The 21435-nt window shown below is 53.0% G+C and overlaps 1 protein-coding gene, 2 long non-coding RNA genes and 1 other non-coding gene across 5 annotated transcripts; 2 read left to right on the top strand and 2 right to left on the bottom strand.

Moving 5' to 3' along the window:
- Nucleotides 1–340: 340 nt before the first annotated feature.
- Nucleotides 341–3417, bottom strand: APOC4 (apolipoprotein C4). The gene is made up of 3 exons (XM_001502367.4): nucleotides 2231–3417; nucleotides 1084–1225; nucleotides 341–550 (listed from the first exon to the last, which is right to left on the bottom strand). The coding sequence occupies exons 1-3, from the start codon at nucleotides 2304–2306 to the stop codon at nucleotides 385–387; spliced, it is 384 nt and encodes a 127-aa protein (XP_001502417.1). The 5' UTR covers nucleotides 2307–3417; the 3' UTR covers nucleotides 341–384.
- LOC138915728 (uncharacterized) lies at nucleotides 2489–8144 on the top strand. Its single transcript, XR_011421887.1, has 2 exons — nucleotides 2489–2794; nucleotides 3795–8144. It is a non-coding gene; the product is annotated as an uncharacterized lncRNA (long non-coding RNA).
- A 3745-nt stretch (nucleotides 8145–11889) lies between these two features.
- LOC102147873 (uncharacterized) lies at nucleotides 11890–17040 on the bottom strand. 2 transcript variants are annotated; one of them, XR_011421885.1, is made up of 4 exons: nucleotides 14694–17040; nucleotides 14022–14179; nucleotides 13364–13511; nucleotides 11890–12261 (listed from the first exon to the last, which is right to left on the bottom strand). It is a non-coding gene; the product is annotated as an uncharacterized protein (transcript). The 2 variants fall into 2 exon arrangements; XR_011421884.1 differs by having other exon boundaries at nucleotides 15113–15163.
- Nucleotides 16328–21355, top strand: LOC138915727 (uncharacterized). Its single transcript, XR_011421886.1, has 2 exons — nucleotides 16328–16546; nucleotides 18125–21355. It is a non-coding gene; the product is annotated as an uncharacterized lncRNA (long non-coding RNA).
- Nucleotides 21356–21435: the final 80 nt, after the last annotated feature.

The raw sequence follows: 21435 nt of genomic DNA, 5'->3' as shown, positions 1-21435 counted from the left end.
GGCTGTTGGGGGGCTGTGGAGAGTCTGGGGGCTCCAGGCACCCACCAGCGTGGGGTCTGGGGTCTCCATCACGTGGAGGGGAAGGCAGAGCTCTGAATGAGGGGTCGCTGTGGGCACCTGCTAACCCTGCCTGCTCTCCAGCCCTCACCCTCCGTCCCCAACTGAGGAGGCTGAAGTTGCCCCCCCTCCCCCAGCCCGCAGATGGGGGCTCAGGACTGGGGGAGGGGGTATCCCCTTACTCCTTCCCCCAAGGCCCCCCCGCACTGTCTCTCCCCTGCCCCATTTCGCCCCCTCTGGTCATTAACTGCTGGGGGTGGGTAGGGAGGGAGTAGAACAGGCACACAGAGAAGAATTTCTTTATTGTGGAGGCTGCGTGTGAACACTTCAACCCTGGTTCTCGTCCCCGCAGAGAAGCTGGGGACACAGGCTGTAGGTCTTGTTCAGGAGGCTGTCCTTGGAGCTGTGGAGCCAGGCCTTGGCACGGGGACCCAGGTCCTTCAGGTGGTCATCATAGTATGTCTGCATGAAGCCTTGGAAGAGCGAGGGGCCCCTGTGGGAGAGGGGACATCACAGCTGAGACCCTTGTTACCCGTCAAGACCTCGGCCCAGGACACCTCTTTCTTCCTCTGACCTGGGAGTCCCTGCTCTCAACCCCTGCCCTACACTCCCCTCAGACCCAGGGCTCAGAGCCCTCCCCCACCCCACGTCACTCCCTCAGAATTCAAGAGTCCAGGCCCCCCGGGCCCTCCTCCCTCAGACCCAGGGGTCCAGGCCCCCAGCCCCTCCTCCCTCAGACCCAGGAATCATGCCCCAGCCCCTCCTCCCTCAGAGCCAGGAGTCCAGGCCCCCAGCCCCTCCTCCCTCAGCCCTGGGAGTCCAGGCCCCAGCCCCTCCTCCCTCAGACCCAGGGGTCTAGGCCCCCAGCCGCCTCCTCCCTCAGACCCAGGAATCATGCCCCAGCCCCTCCTCCCTCAGACCCAGGAGTCCAGGCCCCCAGCCCCTCCTCCCTCAGCCCTGGGAGTCCAGGCCCCAGCCCCTCCTCCCCGGGCGTGCAGGCCCCAGCCCACTCCTGGGCACACTCACCACAACCACTGCCACCTCTCTCTGACCTTGGTCACCAGCGGCTCCATGAGCTCCTTCACCTTGCTCTGCACCAGGCCCCAGGGACTGCTCCCCCACGCTGGTGGGGGGCTCGGGGATCCTGTAGGCTCTTCTTGCTGGCACACTAGGTGAGACCAGAGGGCAACTTGGTTGGGCTGCGACCCCAGAACCCCTCTTTCCTCTTCCTCTTTCCTCTCCCTCCATACTCACCGTCGCTGTCACTCCTGGTAGCCCAGGGGCAGCCAGTCCTCTCACCACCGGCCCCTCCTGTCACCCCTGCGTCTGCCTGTGGCTTTCTCCCTCAGCCTGAGCCCCGCCTCTCTGACCCCCATCCTTTTCCTGATGCCTGCTTCACGACCCGATCTGGCAGCCTGCACTGTCTGAACCACCTCCACAGGCCGTGGCGGGCAAGCACAGGAGGAGGATGGCTGAGCCATGCTGTCACTTCCTCCCGGGGGGCCAGGGGTTCTGCCACAGATCACACCTGACTTCCTCGCACACACCTGTCTCTGCAGCACACGCACATCTGGGCAAAGCCCCACCTACAGAGACCAGCTGTCACACAGATACACGTCCAGGAATGTACAGAGGCACCTGTGTGACCTGTGGCGTGCCCTTGGCCAAGGACTTAACCTCTTCAAGACTCAGTTTCCCCTTCTGGGGCATGAGGTAATGATAGGACCTACTTGGTAGGGTTATTGTGCGAATTCAGGGTTAACATGTAGAAGGCAATTAGAATGGTGCCTTACACGTTGTAGGCATTATAGAAGTATTAACGTTTTAAATGCATGTGCAGAACCCAGACATACTCACATACAGACGCCCTCACACGTGTCCACACACTCAAATCTTTTGCATACATACCCTGCAAAGACACACGTGCACACAAACCCATGCATGTTCACAGACACACACAATCACGTCGACTGCCTACTCTCAGGCTTACACAGATGCAAACGCACACACTTGACCACTATCATTTGTACCAACCCCATCTACACACTTCACACACATCAGACGCATGCACACGTCTGCACGCCACCATGCACAAACCTGCATTCCACACTGACCGTCACGCTCACACCTCACGCCGCAGCGTGGTCCCCACATCCGCCCACCCACTCCTCACCCACAACCCAGGCCAGGACCAGGACGGAGAAGCAGAGAGAGGGCAGGGCCCGGGGTCTGTGTCCGGGGAGCGACATTCTAGAGGCTCTGTCCCTCCGTGCTTGGCTCTCCGGGCTGAGGGAGAGCGAGGCTCCACGGAGCAGAGCCCTCCCCAGGCTGCCTCCCCACGCCCCTTGGCAGGGACTTCAGATAGAGGGCCCCAGGTGACAGTGACAATCAGGCCATGCCCGCCCCTGCTGGCCTCCCTCCCTCCTGCGCTCCCAGCACCCCGTCCTGATGGGGGAAGGCACAAGGCTCTTCGGCCTCCCACATCCAACCGGGTTCAAATCCTGGCTCCACCTCCCATGACAGCCCCTCTTTCTGGGCTCAGTTTCCTCTTCTGTAAAATGGGCCTGGAATCCATCTTTCATCGATTGAATGAAATGACACAAGGACGGTCTTAACACGGAGCCTGGCACTACAGGTGCTCCCAGATCATTGCTGTTGATGATTATTCCTTTTTCGTCTCTGAGATCCCTTGGCTGCTGGGCTACGGGGCCAGATACAGCCTCACCGTGTGAGCTGGGTGAGTACATTCCCTTCTTGGGGCCTCCACGTTTTCATCTGTAAAATGGGGAAGGCGATGAGCGGCTGCCTCCTGGAGTCCATGTGGAGGCTGAGTGAGGCTCAGCGAGGGAAGGCTCCAGGCACCCACGGCAGTTGTCAACATCCGGCTTGGTCCCATGCTAGACAGAAAGAAAACGAGCCTCTTCTCTTGGAGGACTGAGCCGTGAGCCAGAGCACCCAGTTTGGCCGGGGGACTATGGGCTGGATTCCTTGGTCTAGGGTGCCAGATAAAATACAGGTCCCCCAATGACATTTGAAATTCGATAAATAATGATTTGTTTTTAGTATAAGTATGTCCCATGCAATATTTGAGAATTATACTAAAAATAATTTGTTGGGGCTGGCCCAGTGGTGTAGTGGTTAAGTTTGCATGCTCCACTTTGGTGGCCCACGGTTCACCGGTTTGGATCCTGGGTGCGAACCTATGCACTGCTCATCAAGCCATGCTATGGCAGCATCCCGCATACAAAACAGAGGAAGATGGGCACAGATGTTAGCTCAGCAACAATCTTCCTCGAGGAAAAAAAGAGGAAGATTGGCAACAGATGTTAGCTCAGGGTCATTCTTCCTCACCTAAAAAAAGAAAAAGATTTGTTGTTTATCTGGAATTCCAATCTAACCAGGATCCTGTGTTTTTATGTGGTAAATCTGACAACCACACCTTTGTGGAAACCTGAATGTCCAGACAGTATGGTCCTGACCTGGAAGCTTCCAGCAGAATGCTGTCTCTCCCAGTGGCCCCAGCATGGGCTCTGGCACACAGTAGGGCCTCAGCAAATGTTCCCTGGAGTTCCTCTCTAACAATAATCAGCACCTCCTAGGGTTTCTGTTGGGGGTGGTGGAAAAGTTCCAGAAATAGATAGTGGTGATGGTTGCACGACATTGTGAATGTACCTGATGCCACTAAACTGTACATCTAAACCTGGTGAAAATGGTAATTTATGTTACATGTTTTGCAGTAATAAAAAAAATAAAAGGAGAGATCCACCATGGGTCGTGTTATGAGAAGTAGCACGGCATGGGGGTCAGAGCCTGGCTCCCCATCTCCCCAGCTGTGTGACCTGGTGCAAGTTGCTTAACTTCTCTGGGCCTGCTTCTTCATCCATGAAGACTACCTGTGTGGGAGGGTAGAGGAGATCGCTTACGGAAAGTGCTGCGAGGAGCACCAGACAGGCCACAGAGGCATGTGGTCAACGTCGCCGCTGTTTGTTGAGTGCACGCTGAGCGCATGCTATGTACCACCAGCACATTAGCTCATTGAATGAACTCACAACAGCCCTATGGAGTGGGCATCTTTATCCTTCCCATTTGACAGATGAGGAAACTGAGGCTACGGAGCTGGGAGTGAGACCACTTACCAACAGCTACTCAACCAGAAAGTGGTGAGTTGGAACCAGGCCCCCTCACACTGCCTCGCCAAGCCAGCACGACCTCTGCCCCACCTCCCACCCAAATCCTAGAGGACGAGAGGGAGGCTGGAGCAGGGCCAGGGGCTGAGATGGGCCCTGGGGCAGGTCGCTGACCCCTGCCCCAGCTCCAAGGTCTGTGCGGGCTGTTTGTTTTTGCTGCCTGCAATATTTGTGCTCGCTTGGGGACAGGAACAGGCTGAAGGTCATTCAGAGCCTCAAAAACAACTGCTGGTGAGGGGATGGGGGTGGAAAGGTCACAGGAGGGAGTGCGGAGGGGGAGAGGTGGGTCCTGAGGCCCCAGTGTGTGTGTCGGGGCAGGGAGAACCTCATCCGGAGCCTGCAGGTTCCTGTGTATGAGACACCAGTCCTGACCGCCAGACCCCCGAAGCAGTCTTTGTCTGTTTTTCTCCACCCCAGGGTCCCTGCCCCAGTCTGGACCCTGTCCCCTCACCCCTCACCCCTGGACCCGCCTCTCTTCTAGCATCACTAACAACTCACCTCCCCGGCTGCTCTGGTTGTGAGGGAAGTCTGGGATGAAAAAGAGGTGGAAATGTCCCCTTCTTGATCCCTTCCTTCCGCCTTCTGTCTGGGCGATCTCCTTTCATTCTTTTTCAAAAACTGAGCTGGGGCTGGCCTGGTGGTATAATGGTTAAGTTCGCACGTTCCACTTTGGTGGCCTGGGGTTCACTGATTTGGATCCTGGGTGTGGACATGGCACTGCTTGGCAAGCCATGCTGTGGCAGGCGTCCCACATATAAAGTAGAGGAAGAGGGGCACAGATGTTAGCTCAGGGCCAGTCTTCCTCAGCAAAAAAAAAAAGGGGAGGATTGGTGGCAGATGTTAGCTCAGGGCTAATCTTCCTCAAAAAAAAAAAAAAAATTGAGCTGGGGCCAGCCCTGTGGTGTAGTGGTTAAGTTCACATGCTCTGCTTCAGTGGCCTGGGGTTTGCAGGTTCAGATCCTGGGCATGGACCTACACCACCCATCAGCCATGCTATGGCGGTGACCCACATACAAAATAAAGGAAGACTGGCACAGATGTTAACTCAACAACAATCTTCCTCACCAAAATAAGTAAAATAAAATAAAACAAAATAAAATAAAAATTGAGCTGTTCACATACTGTAAAATTCACCTTTTTAAAGTGGGCATTTCAATCGTTTTTAGTATATTTGCAAAGTTGTGCAACCATCACCATCATCTCATTCCAGAGCATTCTCATCATCCCAAAGGAAGCCCCGTTCCCATTAGCAGCCACACCCCACTGCCTCCTCCCCTCGGCAGAGAAACCACTAATCTGCTTTCTGTCTCTATAGATTTTGCTATTCTGGACATTTTGTGTGAATAGAATCACGCACTGCGTGGCTGTGAAAGCAGAAGGTTTTCATGGTTCATGCGTGTGGTTGCAGGCATCCATACTCCATTCTTTTTTATGACTGAATAGTATTCCACCATATGGATGGACATAGACATACACTGGATGTACACACACTCTGTGGACTTATTTATCCATTCATCAGTTGGTGGGCATTTGGGTTGTTTCCACTTTTTAGCTATTATGAAGAATGCTGCTATGAATGTTTGTGTACAGGTTTCTGTATGGACATGTTTGCAGTCCTTCTGAGTGGAATTGCTGGATCATATGGTAATTCTGTTTAACTTTTCCAGGAACTCATAGACTGTTTTACAAAGTGGCTCCATTCATTCATTTCTGTATGAAAGTTTCCCATCCATGTGTTTGTACGATAGACATTCATGGGTCAAAAAATTCTGCTGCTCGTCACACTCTTGCCCCCTTCTCTGTGTGATTCTGAACTGTCTTTCAGGTTTTAGGTGCAATGTCCCCTCCTCCAGGGAGCCCTCCCTGACCCCTTAGGCTGAGCCAGGTGCCAGCTGGCATCCCCATCCCTGCCCTGGCCACTATGTGTTGTGTGTGCCGTGGGTGGCACTGTCTGAACAAGCCGCCTCTGCTCCTGGAGGTAAACGTTTCTACGTACATGTCTGGGACTCACTGGGTGTCTGTTTCTTGGCATGACCAGGCCTATTTTCCCTCTGAGGTCCTGAAGGTATATTTGTAAACCTGAGGAGAACAAATGTATTGGCTGTAAAATATAAAGTGTCAAGGGAAAATTGCGGACTTAGAACTAACAAATTCACAACTGGGTAATGAATGGTAATCAAGCATCTACGTGTCAGCTGGTCCATGGAAGCTGAATGTCCATTCATTGATTCAGGAAGTATTGATTGAGGTCTCCCTGTGTGCCAGGCACGGTGCTGGGAACTCGGGGGCACGGCAGGGAGCAACACAGCCTCCCTGAACGTGACATCCTAACAGTGGGAGACACTGCCAGTAAACAAGTAAGCGAATAGACATATGATATATCAGACAGTAATAAATGCTGCAAAGAAAGGGAGATAAAGAGATAAAGGAGAACAATATGGGACTGGGGCACCATGCTGGGGGCAATTTTGAACAGACACCTGGAGGAGGTGAGATGGGCCAGGGAGATATCTGGACATCTAGGGGAGGAGCATTCCCGGCAGGGAGAACAGTGAGTGCAAAGGCCCTGAGGTAGGAGCCTGTCCAGCATGTTGGAGGAGTCATGAGGTGCCGGGAGCCGTGGCTACATCATTTGATCGGCTGTTTGACAGGGTCCAGCCGATTAACGCCGAGGGGTGCAGGGTCGCCCCTTGGTGAAGAATAACCGGCCGGCCCCTCACATAGTTCTGAAACCTGTGCTGCTTCTAATTGCCTTTCATTCCTTTTCCTTTCTTAACCTCCAGTTTTCACTCCTTTGGGTGGCTGCTTGGGAGGTACTACCTCCCGGGAGAATTAAATATAGTAAGAGAATGTGACCACCTGCAGGTAGCTTTCAAGATATTTTTCTGAGAGCTAATTTCATTTGATGCAGTTAATTAATGGAGGAGCACACAGTCCCTTTTGAGACCATCAGAAAGGAATCCTGCCCAGATAAGATGTCGAATCAGGTTTATGGCCTCCATCCGGTTAATGTTTCCTTCTCCCTCCAGTTCTTTGTCTAAATATATATGCATCGTCCTCCCAAGTTTGCTGGTTAATTGGATGATCAAGAAGTATCTATATATTATTCTTGACCTTCTGCTTTCTGTTAAAATGTTATAGAGGTTTTCTCCTAAAAGCAATAAATAATAAATAATTGATGAGTAGAAGGGCCGAGGGGTGCAGGGATGCCCCTCGGTGAAGAATGGCCGGCCGACACCCCTGATATTTTCTGAATTATATGCATGCTTTCTAGCAAGGTTATGTCTATACTTATTTCTGTTTTTCATTCTTGAAGATATATCATTTAGCTTAGCTTTTCAGCCCTTTACTTTACTAATAAAATGATATTTTCTCCTGGCAGTGTGCTTAAGGGACTGTTAGCTCTACAATCTAAAAGACAAAGGAATGCTTTCACCCCCTAAGGGGCGCGGGAATGTAAAGATGCTTAACTGCCCGCTGAGAACGCAAATAGCCCTGGGGATAAGACACCCTGGAGTCGCCTTTTGTTCCCATTAACCATCTACACTAATGGCGTAAATGATTGAGGGAGGCAGGGATGGCTCCCCCAGGATGTAAACAGATGGACTGCTGTCCTGTCCGGAGGCCTGGACCTTCTCTCTTTGATTTAACTTTACCATGAATTACAACAGATGCCTAGGTACCTATCTCTTTTTGCTTAGAGACAACAAACACTAGTTAATTGCGGAGAAGACTACCATTAACCTTATGCTCTATAGAATAGAATGCTAATAAATATTCTTGTGCTCGTTTTTTACTTCCTTATCTCTCTGAGAATATTTGTAGAGCTATTTCTGTACTAATCCTGAAAAATATAGAAACGACACTTGTGCACAGTAAAGTCGGACTTGCTAACACCAACCAAAGTCTCACGTCCTCTTCATTTTCCCTCGTTGCACCGACGCCGTCCATCCCTCAGGAACCTGGACTCAGCCGGGGCGGGACTCCGGCCATGAGGAGGGATGGGGGTGTGCCACAGAGACGATCGGGACAGGCAGAGTGGAGCTTATAGAACTTCGTGTAATCTTTGGTTTTCCTCTGAGGGTGGAGGAGGGTTCTGAGCAGAGGAGGGGCGTGATCTGACTTGTTTTAACAGGATCCCCCTGGCTGCTGAGTTGGAAGAGAGTTTAGGAGCTTGATGGCGGTGGGGGTGGGGGGGAAGGTTGATTTTGGGGGGGGTCAGGGGCATTAAGTACAGAGAGTTCTATTTATTTATTCCCCACCTTTGTTCTCCCTCCTTCCCCTGTTCCTCTCCCCTCCTGAAGCAAACCTCAGATGTGCTTGGAGGATGTCCTCAATCATGGGAGAATTCAAATACACAAGGTTGTGCCACGTGGGTGTGTGCTCATGCTACATCGATGACACCACCTTCTGGATCTTCTCCAGACTCTTTGTCCCTAATGCTGCATGGTTAGATTTCTCCAAGTCGTTGCGTGAACAACTGGCTCATCCTTTCTGCGGCTCCATGATGTTCCCCATTTTAGTTTTTCATTCCCAGAGTGATTACCCCCAAGGTAACTTCCAGTTCCCGTCCCCCAAAATAATGCTGCAGTGAACATCCTCGCCCGTCTCCCCGTGTCTTTCTCCGGCCCCGGCATCGGAGCAGACTTGGGATCGCTGGGACACAGGACACACATACTTCACGTCACTAGAAACTGCCAGGCTGCTCTCCATTGCAGTGACCCAGCCCGCAATCCTGAGGAGTGGAGGCAGCTTCCCAGGTGCCCACGTCCTCACCAGCACCTGCCATTTTCCACTCTTCTGCCCTCTGCCGGGGGACTGGGAGGTGACTGGGTCCTTTGGTGGTTTTCCTCTCTCTGCCCCTCAGCTGAAGGCTCCCTTCACAAGCAGAGCGCATGCTCATTCCAGAACCGCTCATCCAGCTCCTCTGTCCCTGTGGGTGTCTTGTGTCTCCGGCCTGAGAGCTTTCCAGGGGCTGATGAAAACGCTGGAAATAGCAATTGACTGCCTACAAAATGTGAAAAAATGGCCAACTGAAAATTAGTAAGTGTTGGGTTAAATCAGTATAGAATACACCCTCATGCCAACCAGCCAGCCCCAGTGCAGCACCTCCTACGATTTCTGCCTGATGAGGAAGGTGGGGCATTGTAATATGGCGGATGTGATGCCAATACGGCCGGGGGCGGGGCGTGTGTGCACAGTCGTGGCCACATGCTCGGCAGGGTGAGAGGAAGGCAGAGTGAGTAAGAATGTGACCCTAGAGCTGTCCTTGGGCTCAAATCCTGACTCTTCCCACACTTACTGTGTGACTCACACAAGTGACTTTAGCCTTCTGTGCCTCAGTTTCTTCCTGTGTACAATAGGGGCAGTGACAGCATCTACCACAGAGAGGTTTTGTGAAAATATAATATTTAGGTTTTTGGTGTTTTTTTAAATTTCAGATTTAGTATAGTTTCTTATTTCATCAAGTATATTGAGCTCCTGCACCATGCCCTGACCTGTGCTGGGCTGGGTTTGGGGACAGTGGTGACAAGAACCCTGGCTCTGTCCTTCTGGGGCTCACTTTCCAGTAGGGGAGAAAGGCCTGTCCCCAACCAGTGAGGACCCGCGGTGGGCAGGGCTGGGATGGAGGTGCTTGACCCAGCCTGGAGGTCAAGGAGGGGCCATCCAAGCTGAGACTTAGAGGGTGGCCGTTGGGTCTGTCTCCAGCTCATGTCAGACCCTTGTCCTCATCCAGATCCCTTTTCCTGATCCATTGACAGTGTAATAAACATCTCCTGTGTTCATGGCCATGAATCAACCCAGAGCCTTCTCTTGGGGAGCCCAGCCAGGGAAGAGCAGAGCAGAGCCATAACCCCAGGCTGGGCTCCACTGCGGTTCTCTACTTCCTGCCTGTGTGACCTTGCACAAGTGATTTTGTTACTGTGTCAGGTTCATTTCTGCCTTCTGCCCAGAAAGCCAAACACGGAGATGACGAGATTGCAGCAGAGAGAGGGATTAATCACAAGGCAGCCATGTGAGGAAGCGAGAGCATGACTCTCAAATCCGCTTCCCCAAAAATGGGGACTCAAGGATATTTATGGGATGGGGTGCAGGGTGGTCTGAAATGTGCAGATGGAGGATTGGAGGTGAGGAGAGGTGAGGTAATTGATGTTCTGCACAAGCGGCGTCAGACTCCATGCCTCTTCATAGGATGCATGCTCACAAAATGGTGGTGTGAGCATGATCTGAGGGTGGAGGTTTTACCCTCTTGACATCAAAAGGTCACCTATCGGACACCTGCATGGGTCCAGTTGATGAGCTGGTGGTCTAAACCAGCCTGGAGTGGACAAGGAGTTCTCATTCCCGAAAAACAGCTCACACACCCATTACGATGGTGACCCAGGCTCCAGGTACACGTTACCTACAGGAACCTGGTGGGAGTCAGACAGCCTTTTGCCTAAACAGCACAGTTAACAACAGGCGGGGGAACAAATAAAGCTGTGATCAGTAATTGCAAAAAGAAAAAAAACTTTAGTTCCCAGCTGCTTCATCATCAATGGCTAACTGTTTGCCGGTTTCAATCCCTCTATTCCTTGGTCATTCCCTATTCTTGAGGGATTCCAGGTGACGACCCATCTAGCTCCTTCCTGGTGAATTGGGGTGTAGGTCTGGGTTAGAGGAATGAAACTGTTAACACTCATTTGGAAATATTCTCTTGTTCCTGGCTTCAGGTTGATATTTTGCATTATTAGAATTTTGGACCTTAGGGTCGGCCCTGTGGCCGAGTGGTTAAGTTCATGCACTTCGCTTTGGCGGCCCAGGGTTTCACTGGGTTCAGATCCTCGGCGCGGACATGGCACCACTCATCAGGCCATGCTGGGGCGGTGTCCCACATGCCACAACTAGAAGGACCCACAACTAAAATATACAACTATATACTGGGGGGATTTGGGGAGAAAAAAAGCAGAAAAAAAAAAAGAATTTTGTACCTTGCTTGACAGCTTTGGAACAACATCTAAAGGCCCGTTTTATAATGAAGTATCAGACCAGAAGGATAAGAAGGACAGACAACCCAAATTTTAAGAGTCCCTGAAAAATAGATCTAATCCCAGTGGGGCCTCCACTGGATCACCATGGGGGCAGACATCCGGTCTTAGTTCCCATAGTCTTCTGTTCCACTGGATATGCATCAGAGACTGAAGCAATGCCCCATACCCCGATCCTATAGTTGTCATTGATGATGGCTATCAGCACAGAATGTCGGCCTAGGGTCCATCACATTCCTAAGGAACTCAAAGGAACAAAGTTATCAACTTATCGCAGCCTGGAGGGGCCATCAAATCTACAGAGCACAAGTGGGTTACTTAATCAGAGGTCATGCAAAGTTACAACATAGTTTCTTTTCTACAATATGGCTGCCCTTACGTCACCCTTGCGTCGATCAGGTAGCAATTTCACCTCTCTGAGCCTTAGTGCTCCCATGGCATTTATCGGGCCAGCTCCCAACATTCTCGTGAGGATGCTTTTGAGATTGTGAAGTTCTAAGTCCTCAGTGCAGAGCAGGGAGAGATGCTCCACACATGAGTCTTTGCCTCTCTTCCCTAAAGGCATGACCCCCACCCTGTCCCATGGCCCCCGCTCCACAGCAAAGAAGCTCTCAGAATTCTCTACAGGATTTTTATTGCGGGTGGGGGGTGTCGGGGACGAGGGATGTCATGTGGGAAGTCTTCGACACAGAGGCTGGTGATGTGGGAAATTTCAGAGCCTTTGTCTGGGCCTCTGTCTGGGACACAGCCCTGGAAACAAGGGGTGTATCCGGCCTGAGTGGGGACATAGCGGGTAGATCCTGCTTGAGTGGAGGCGTGGCGGGTGGATCCTGCTTGGGTGGGGGCGTCGCGAATGGATCCTGCTTGGTTGGAGGGGCGGCAGGTGGATGCGGCTAGGATTGAAGGGTAAGAGGGGCAACCTGCTTCTGTGGACGGGAATGAGATCTATTTTAACTGGAATATTTTTGGTTGTATTTGCCGCCACTTTCCTGTAGAGAGAGACGGGGAGAGGTCACTGTGTTTTGCCCCAATCCCACCGTACCCTGACTCCCTGGTGTTTCTCTTCCCCCACGACAACAAGGAGGAGCCCAGGACTGGGTGGCCCCACTCCTGTGTCTGTTTCCCAGAGGGACCAGAGCTCCTTGAAGTCAGAACACTTCACGCTAGCCCGGCACTCAAGGCCTGCCCTCTCTGCCCCCACGCCCACTCTTGCCTTCACTGTCCCCTGTCCCCTGATGATTCAAGGACACTTTCCAGTCGCCCTGCCTTTGCTCATGGTGTTCCCTTGTCCTCCAATGCCACCCTCTCCTTGACTATGTGCACATCTTCCTGCCTCAGGGCCTTTGCACTCCCCGTCCACAGGGAACATTGTCCCCAAGTTCCTGGTCCCTGCTGCATTTTCCTTCATTCAGATCTCAATTGAAAGTGTCACTCTTCAGAGCAGACCCAGTCTCCCTGTCTACAAGAGCTCCTCTCCGTCCCGGCTTGTTCTCAACACCCTGTTTATCGTCTTCTCAGTGCTGAGCTCCCTCTGGGCTCCTCTCCTGGAACTCCCTGGTTCATGGGCTGTTCCCCTCCGGCTCCCTCCCCCGAATGGCAGCTCCCCTTGGGGTGAGACTTCGTCCTGTTCATGGCTCTCATTCCCTGATGCACCAGGTCCTGGCCATGAGCCGATGCTCAATGAATATTTGTTCAGGAACGAATGCTTTCCTAACTCCTCAGACAGAGCCACTGTGGGCAAAACACCCTGGAGCGTCCACACTGTGCCAGGCCCCATGCGGCCCTCCACGTCCTTCCCCTCAGAAGCCCCCATGGCACAGACGGAGAAACTGCGGCTCCTGATGTCACAGGAGGAGTGTGTCCGCCCCAGCCTGTGCCCCAGGTCTGTCCCGTCCCAGCTTGGGCCTGTCCCCACCACCCGGGGCCATCTCCACATGAGCCTGGCCGGAGTCAGGAACCTGTCCCCCAAGTCTGAGCACCCAGAGAGCCAGCTGTGTGACCGCAGGGACCTTGTCATCCTCCCCAGCCTCAGTTTTCCCAGTGTCTTCATCCATGCACCCAGCCCACCCGGGTCCCGGGAAGGGGACTCACCGGGTGACTGAAGCAGAGTCCTTCTTTTTCAGCTTGTCAGGGACTCCCTGGTCCTTGTTCCCCAGGGTGTGTGCAATCTTCTTCACAGTGTCCGGGAGGGCATCCAAGATGCCGGCTGGCTCAGGGACCGCCTGGACCCAGGATGGTCCTGTCCAAAGGAGGAGTAGGGTGGAAAGATTTCAGTATTGGGAGGCCTCACAATGAGCTTCCCGGGATGGGAAAGGACGTCCACCAAAGGGGTTCTAAGCCATCATCCTGTTAGAATGCGGGGAGGGTCCTGGAGCTCCCAGATGCAGCTCAAGCTGCCAGGAACCACCTTATTCTCACACAGAACACCCTCCCGCACCGCCACCCTCCCCAACCCCACCCCTGTCTCCCCTCTCCAGCCTGTGAAAGCAGGACAGCCAGTCCTAGAGAGGTGAAGGTCAGTACGTCATGGGTTGGTAGGGCTCGTCTGGGCGGATCTCCCATCTGCTGGACGAAGCCATAGGGAAGCTGAGACCCGCCTAGTGTGGTGTGGGGGGATGATTTGTGAATGACGGGGACCCAGGGCACAGAAGGGGCCCCAGAGATCTCCAGGGTCCTCTGAGCCTGGACCCCATGCCCGGGCTTCACACTTCCAAGTCTCAAACTCCCAGGGTCTCCTCTCCTCTTTTACCTTCACACACCATCCACAGAGCCACCAACAGGACTGGGAGTAACAGGACGAGCCTCATGGCTGGTGAGGGGTCTCTGGAGGCAGAAGCGGGGATGGGATGATCAGTGACACCTCATGTCCCTCTGCAAATCCTTCCGGGGAAGTGAGCAAGGACCTACCTGGACCAGTGAGGAACAAGTGAGGTGAGTGAGCCTGGCCTGGCCGGGGCCTTTATTAGGCTGTGGAGGGGTGGGGCAGGTCTCCACTCCTTCCCCCTGGGCCTCCGCTGAGCCTGCCTTCCTCTGTCCTCTCACCTTTCCATTTGTGCCCCTTGCTGATGGAGGCGGGTCAGGTGGGGCCCAGGCACGACCCTTTGGCCCAAAGCCTGTGGCTGTCCATCGCCCGCATCTCCAAATCTCCCTGACTGTGGGGCCCTCCGCCTGCTCCAGCCCCTTCCCCCTCAGGGGACAGTCTCCACCTCCCGAGCTGATGCACACCCTGCTCACAGCCTCAGGGCCTCTCCCTCTCCCTCTGGGTAGCTCAGGGACTCAGTTCACACTGGACCCCGGCCCTCTTCCATCCCGCCCCTCTTCACAAGCCACTTCAGTCCAAACAGCTCCTGCTCCCTGTCTGGGGTCACAGAGCTGCCCCACACTCCTACTCCCTGCAGGCCCCCTCCAATATCATACTCACACTCGCCCTTCATGCCCCACAGCTTGCATCTGGAGCACCCAGGCCTCGTTCTCTGCTCTCTGGGTCTGAACTTTACGGCCCCCTCTCTCCCTTTTGGGCAGGGGTCTTTTGAGCCTGTCTGAATAGCAACACCACCACTGCGAGGCTCACAGCGCGGGCCCCTCCATCCATCCCCCAGACCCCTCTTCCGTTCCTCCCCCATCTCCAAGTCAGCCGGGCCCGGTAAACACTCTGTCTGCTGTGCATCACCCTCCACGCCCCTCCTGGCACCCAGGCCCCCATCTCCCCTCTCTCCACCACATCTGCCTCTCAGGGCTGGATCCAGGGCTTCCTCCCTCCACTCAGCCACCTTTGACCCCCAGTGATCCCTGGCAGCTGGGAGAAGGGTGGCCCAGGATCCAGACTCTAGCTTGGCTGACCTTGTGTCCCCCAACCACGTGTCAGTCTGGAGATGAGAGGGGATGGTTTGAAAGGGACACACAGACACTACCCTGGCAGCATTGCAACACCCCTCTGGCCACCTCAGCACTTCCGGTCCCTGTCAGCCACACTGCTGCCTTCCCAGACATCCGCCTCCCTGGTGAGCCCAGCAGTCCCCAGACATGCACCCAAAAGTCTGCTCCCCTCCCAGTCCTGACTGAAAAGAAGAGAAAAACAAGTTGGCTTTTCCAGTCTCATCCGCATCCCAGCTATTGGGTTTTCTGTTCACAGATGGGGAAACTGAGGCACGGCCAAGAGCATTCAATGACTCAGTGAATGGTTAGGTAGGTGGAGGCATCTTAGTCCCTCCCCTTCCCAGACCTCTGGCTGTCTCTCTGCCTCCCCACCAGCGTCAGCCTCCTCCCCACAGCACCTCTGCCAGCCTGTGTTTCCTGAAGCTCCGTCCCCAGCCCCTGTTCCATGTCTTGACCTGACTGGGGCTGAGGTGAGGTGGGACAGCCCTGTCTGCTCAGACTTCGTCCTACGTGAGGATTCAGAATTGTCTCTTCAAACAAGAGACGTGGCTGGTGACACCTCTTTCCCTGACACCTTGGGAACAGCCTCAGAGGAGTGTCCCCAGCTCCAGGGCACACTGTGATCAGTGGAATGCTGAGCTGGGGCCAGGCCCTGGCCTCTGAGCCCACTGACCCTTTCCCTCCTCACTGGGCTCTGGGTGAGACACGTGGGAGAGGGGACCCGCCTCCACAGGGGCACCCAAAGCAGGGCCAGGGAAAGCCCTCGTGGTGCAGAGTGTGCCGGAGAGAAAGCAGGCACAGGCATGGGGAGAATGCAGCCTGGCCTGGGAGACACGAGCACCAGCCTGGCCCGTCCCCTGCGGTGGGAACCCTGCTCCCCTCCTCTGAGCACTGAGAGTGTGGGTGAGGAGAGGCCGGTGGCTGCCAGCTCCAGCCCTGGCTTCTCTAGTGTCAGCTCCAAGCTCCATCTCCCAGCCCTATCTCCTCCTAGCCCTGAGCTCCAGGGGCGGGGCTGGCCCTCCCAGGGTGGGCCTATCCTTCTCCCTGTAGCCTGGACCACCCACCCACTGGGCTTGTCAGGATAGACAAGAGGTCCACAACCCAGCTGGAGGAGGGAAGGAAGGGGAATGAGGTCAGAGGACAGGGAGGAGCAGCTCTGGGGGAAGGGACTTGCTAACCGAGAGGGAGGGAGAAAGGCAGAGGAACCAGGAACAGCAAAATCGTGGACGAGATGAGCCTGGGTGAGGGAGGGTGAAGGGAAAAAAGAAACAGTCAGGGTCAGGGGGGCAAGAGAACCCGGAGGTGGGAGAGTGAACAGAGAGTAGTGAAGGAAACAGAACCCAGAAAAATGAAGTCTCTTGGGGACAGGAGGTCAGCAGACAGAAGGAGCAGAATCAGGTAAGACGACAGGGACAATGGCATCGGGAAAGTGGGCTCACCATGACAGTGGTCTCCAGTCTTTTGAGTCACAACCCTGTAAACAGGTATTGTGAAGCTGAGATGGAAGGAAAGAGTGTGAGAGGCTGAGCTCCATGATGGAGGGAGACACAGAGAGGAAGATGCCAGAGACGGGGAGAGCTGAGAACAGTCAGAGAGAGGAAAGGCCGGGAGCTCCAATGGAGAAAGGAAGCAAGAAAGGAAGAGAGACCCCTAAGAGCTGGTGATAGGGACAGAAAGAAATAACAAACAACCCCGGAAGGAACATGCTCATCCTTCTCCCCGTATGTCTCTCTGGCCCCTGCATTGGACCATGTTTGGGATCCCCGGGACACAGGACACACAAATGCTTCGTGTCACTAGGAATAGCCAGGCTAGTCTCCATTCCAGTGACCCAGCCACAACTGTGAGCAATGTATGTAGCTTCCCAGGTGCCCACGTAACCAACCCATCATAGACCAAGCCGTCCTGTCCCTCTTGTATCCTATTGTATCCATAATGAAATGTCAGGGTTGTTTTGCAGGACCAGTGAGCAAAACCTGCAAGTCATGTGGCTGGAGCATGCTCAGAAGATGGAACCCTTGTCCTCAGGTGACCTGGAGCCACCTAGGAAGCAAAAGTTCCATAACTGTGGAACTCAATGTGCAGAGAAAGTGGTGTGGGCAGCCTCATGAGAAGGGAGGGGTCCCTTGATGGGTAGCAATCCGGACTTCTAAGATTGTGACACTCCTGCCCTCCAATCACATTCCGCCAAGCTAGTATTCTGCATAACCACGCCCTCTCCCAACTCCATAAAGTCTGTCCCTGCTTCAGCTCTGGGAGACAGATTTGAGCCCTGCCTGCTGTCTCCTTGCATGTCAACCTTGCAATAAACCTCTTTCTTCTCTCCAAAGCTGGTGCCGGTGGCCTCTCCACCCATTGGGCAGTGAGCACTTGCTCAGTAACAAATTTGGTGACCACAAAGGGACTTTTGTTCTCTTGGCCACCTGGACAAAGCTCGGTGGCCCTCAGCAGGGCGCTCGTCCTCGTTATTGACGCTGAGCAGCCCCCAGGCTGTTTGAGTCTGGAGGGTCAACTTTGGGCTCTTGCTTCCCCATGGCAGCACCAGCAGCTCTTTCTGTTACTTTCACTCTTAAGAGAAGAAGCCATTTGTGGATCAAGATGTCTCTGCTTGAGTAACCTTAAGAAAGTGACTGTGCTTTATCTTATCTCTCTTGTTTGAGCCCCTGGAAATATAAGTATGACTTATATTTTAGGAAATCCTGGCGGGCTGACATGCAAGTCTTCGGCTTGGATCTGGGATAATTAGAGACAGGATAAGGGTTCACTCGGAGTTACTCCTGGTAATCTGGTCCTGAGTACCATTGGTAATCTGGTTCTGAGTGCTCCTGGTAATCTGGCTAGCATTCTAATCTATGTTACATGCAGAATTGCGTTGTGCATTATTGTGTATTAATGCTGTTTGTCTAAATTGAATTGGTTGTTTAGGGACTAAGTTCTGAGTGACCACAAGAAATTCTCTTTTGGAATTAATTTTAGGAAGTTCTTCTGACTGAAGAAGAGAGGCCGTGTTCCCTCCAGTCCCTCTGGATGTTCCCAGGTGACGAGGGTTTTGTGGAGGTGTCGGGGCATCTGCCTGTGACACGCAATGACCTCATAGGGACGACCCCCCAATATTCCTCAGCAAACCTTCCCTGTTCAGAGTGAAGCGCCTGACAGTGGCAGCCTGTCTGCGGTTTACTGCCCTAAACTCTGTTGGTGTTGGAACACGTACAGGAAACAGCTGACCCTTTGGTCATTCTCGGGGGAGTTGTCTCTGCAAGCTCCACACTGTCAGAATGTGAACCTCATCCATAGAGAGACCTTGTTTGTTGCAGCCACCTGGGAGTCAGCCCTCTGAAATGGGAAATGTAGATGACCCACCCCATGGAAGCCTTTTGGGACACATTCTTCAAAATTGGTTGATGTTCACTTGTAAGCCCATGAAGAAAAAGAAAATGATTTTCTTTCATAAGACATTTGACCCCAAGACTCACTGGGTCAAATGAGGTGTGGCCTGAGAATAGGTCTTTGAACTATGAGACCATCTTGCAATTAGACCTATTCTGTAAAAGGGAAGAGAAGAGGGATGAGATCCCTTATGTGCAGTCTTTCTTGTCTTGATCTCAAAAAAGAAGGGGTGCAAGCTCATGACCCAGAGGGAGGATGCACGGAAGAAACCCTATCCTTCCAGAATCAAAGTCAGAGGGTGACCTTGCCCTTGCCCATTTGTTGTGTCCTACAGCACCTCCACCGCATGCTGGAGGCACAGTTGGAGATGACCAGGAAGGGCATAATGACCCCCCTGATGCCGCTGACTTGGCTCAGTACCCACTTTGTCTAATAGTCAGTAAGGAATGGTCACCCTCCTCATACCCATTGGGGTCTTCAGTTCGACACACAGAACGTTCCACCCCAGGTAGGGAAATTCCCGTTAAGGCAAGTTCCCCACCAAGGCCAGCCCAGAGGGTTTCTGTAGGTGCATTCCCCCTTTTCCACTTCGGACATATACAGTTGGAAAAACAACATGCCTGCCTACCGAGATGATCCCCCACAGAGGGAAAGTTTATTTACGTCCATATTTGCTACTCTGACCAACTGCGCCGACGTTCAGGCCCTCAGGGACACCCTCCTCACCCCAGAGGAAGGTGGATGATACTGGACAGAGCTCATCAGGAGGCCAAGAGACTCCATGAATCACAACTTAGCAATCCAATCAGGGTTCCAGTGGTAGAGGCCCTGCCCGGGGTTGAGCCAGGCTGGGACTCCAATGACGCCGGAGACTGGTCAAGCTTAAACCATCACAAAGCATGTGTAATAAGTGGAATGCAGGAGGGGGGCCCCAAGCCAAAGAGCCTAAATGAGGTTCGAGAGGTGCAATAGAGCCCAAAAGAAAGCCCTTCGACCCTCCTAGTGAAAGTCTTTGAAGCTTCCAGAAGGTATAGTGACATTGACCCGGGACATCTGGACCACATGAGGCTAATCAGTATGACTTTTATCAGCCAAAGCACCCCAGATATAAGGAAAAATTTACAAAGACTAGAAGGAGGATTAGAGATGCTGATGTCACAGCTCTTTGAGGTTGCCTTTACAGTGTGTAACAGTGGGACCAGATCCCAGAAAGACACAAACAACGGGAGATGGGACAGCAGGCTGCCCTGCTCACTGTAGCAATCAGTGGGAATCAATCAAAACCACAAGCATCCACAGCAAGAGGCAGATGACCATGTGTAAGACCCTCGGGGTCCCCTTCTTCCAATCATCCTGGGCATGTGACTTGGGGACTAGACAACGTGCCTATTGCAAGCAGGAAGCCCATTGGAAAAAGGGGTGTCCCAGTCATTCTCAGAAGGTGAGAAAGAAAACTGTGTGCCTGGCCACCAGATACCCCAATTTACTGACAGTTACCAAGAATGAAGGGGCCTGTGGGTTTCTCTAGAGTCCACCAGCATCACTGACATTTCCCACAAGGAACCCTGGGTGACAACTGCTGTGGGAAAAAGACTTGTAGACTTTCTAATGGACACTGGAGCTACTGATGCTGTTGAACCCGAGACAGGTCACCCCTCCCTCAAGACCACCAGGAAGATGGACCAGGACGTTCCTTCCGGGTTGTTTGTTATTTCTTTCTGTGCCTATCATCACCTCTTAAGGGTCTCTCTCATTTCCTCTTCCTTTCTCCATTGGAGCTCCCGTCCTTGCCTCTTTCTGGTGTCCATTCCTGGTGAATCTGGGGAAGTCTCTCCTATACCTTTCCTATAATGGCTCAAGTGTCACGTAGGGAAAACATACCTAAAGCACAGCTGTCTGTATATGCCCGAGTGCCCTATTCCATTGTGGGGGTGAGATCGACTAACCAAACGAAATGCCCAAGTGACTTTTGGACCAGAGAAAGTAGACATTAATGTGCCCCCAGATCACTCCTGCGCCCTCCAAGCCGCCATGTTGCAACTGGGAGACGAGCCTCCATCAGGAGTCCCTGAAAAACTTCTAGAAGGACAAGAGCAGGTATTTGGGCCGAGGGGAAATGTGGAGGAGAGAGGGTTAAGTCACAAGACAGCCATGTGAGGAAGCCAGAGCATGACTCTCAAATCCGCTTCCCCAAAAATAGGGACTCAGGGATATTTATAGGATGGCGGGGAAGGGTGATCTGAAATGTGCAGATGGAGGATTGGAGGTGAAGTGAGGTAAGGTAATTGATGTTCTGCACAAGCGTCGTCAGACTCCATGTCTCTTCGTAGGACGCATGTTCACAAAATGGTGATGTGAGCATGATCTGAGGGTGGAGGTTTTATCGTCTTGACTACTAAAGGTCACCTATTGGACACCTGCATGGGCCCGGTTGATGAGCCAGTGGTGTAAACCAGCCTGAAGTGGACAGGGAGTTCTCAATCCTGAAAAACAGCTCACACACCCATTACCATGGTGACCCAGGCTCCAGGGAGATGTTTTGTATAGGAACCTGGTGGGAGTCAGACAGCCTATTGCCTAAACAACACAGTTAGCAATGGGCGCGGGGACAACTAAAAGCCATAATCGGTAATTGCAAAAAGAAAAAAAACTTTAGTTCCTAGCTGCTTCATCATCAATGGCAAACTGTTTGTCAGTTTCAATCCCTCTATTCCTTGGTCATTCCCCATTCTTGAGGGACTCGGGGTGATGACCCATCTAGCTCCTTCCTGCTGAGTTGGGGCGTAGATCTGGGTTAGAGGAATGAAACTGTTAACACTCTTTTGGAAATATTGTCTTGTTTCTGGCTTCGGGTTGACATTTTGCATTATTAGAATTTTGTACCTTGCTTGACAGCTTTG

This window comes from Equus caballus, chromosome 10 (assembly GCF_041296265.1).
Source record: "Equus caballus isolate H_3958 breed thoroughbred chromosome 10, TB-T2T, whole genome shotgun sequence".
NCBI classification, from domain to species: domain Eukaryota; kingdom Metazoa; phylum Chordata; class Mammalia; order Perissodactyla; family Equidae; genus Equus; species Equus caballus.
This window is presented reverse-complemented; position numbering and strand designations above follow the sequence as displayed.

What these genes read in the sequence shown, in the direction of transcription:
- APOC4 (XM_001502367.4), bottom strand. Translation starts at nt 2,306, where the DNA reads ATGTCGCTCCCCGGACACAGACCCCGGGCCCTGCCCTCTCTCTGCTTC. An exon ending in GGTCCTGGCCTGGGTTGTGG is followed by an intron (nt 1,226 to 2,230) that starts GTGAGGAGTGGG and finishes GGTCTCACCTAG; the next exon opens with TGTGCCAGCAAGAAGAGCCT. An exon ending in GAGAGGTGGCAGTGGTTGTG is followed by an intron (nt 551 to 1,083) that starts GTGAGTGTGCCC and finishes CCTCTCCCACAG; the next exon opens with GGGCCCCTCGCTCTTCCAAG.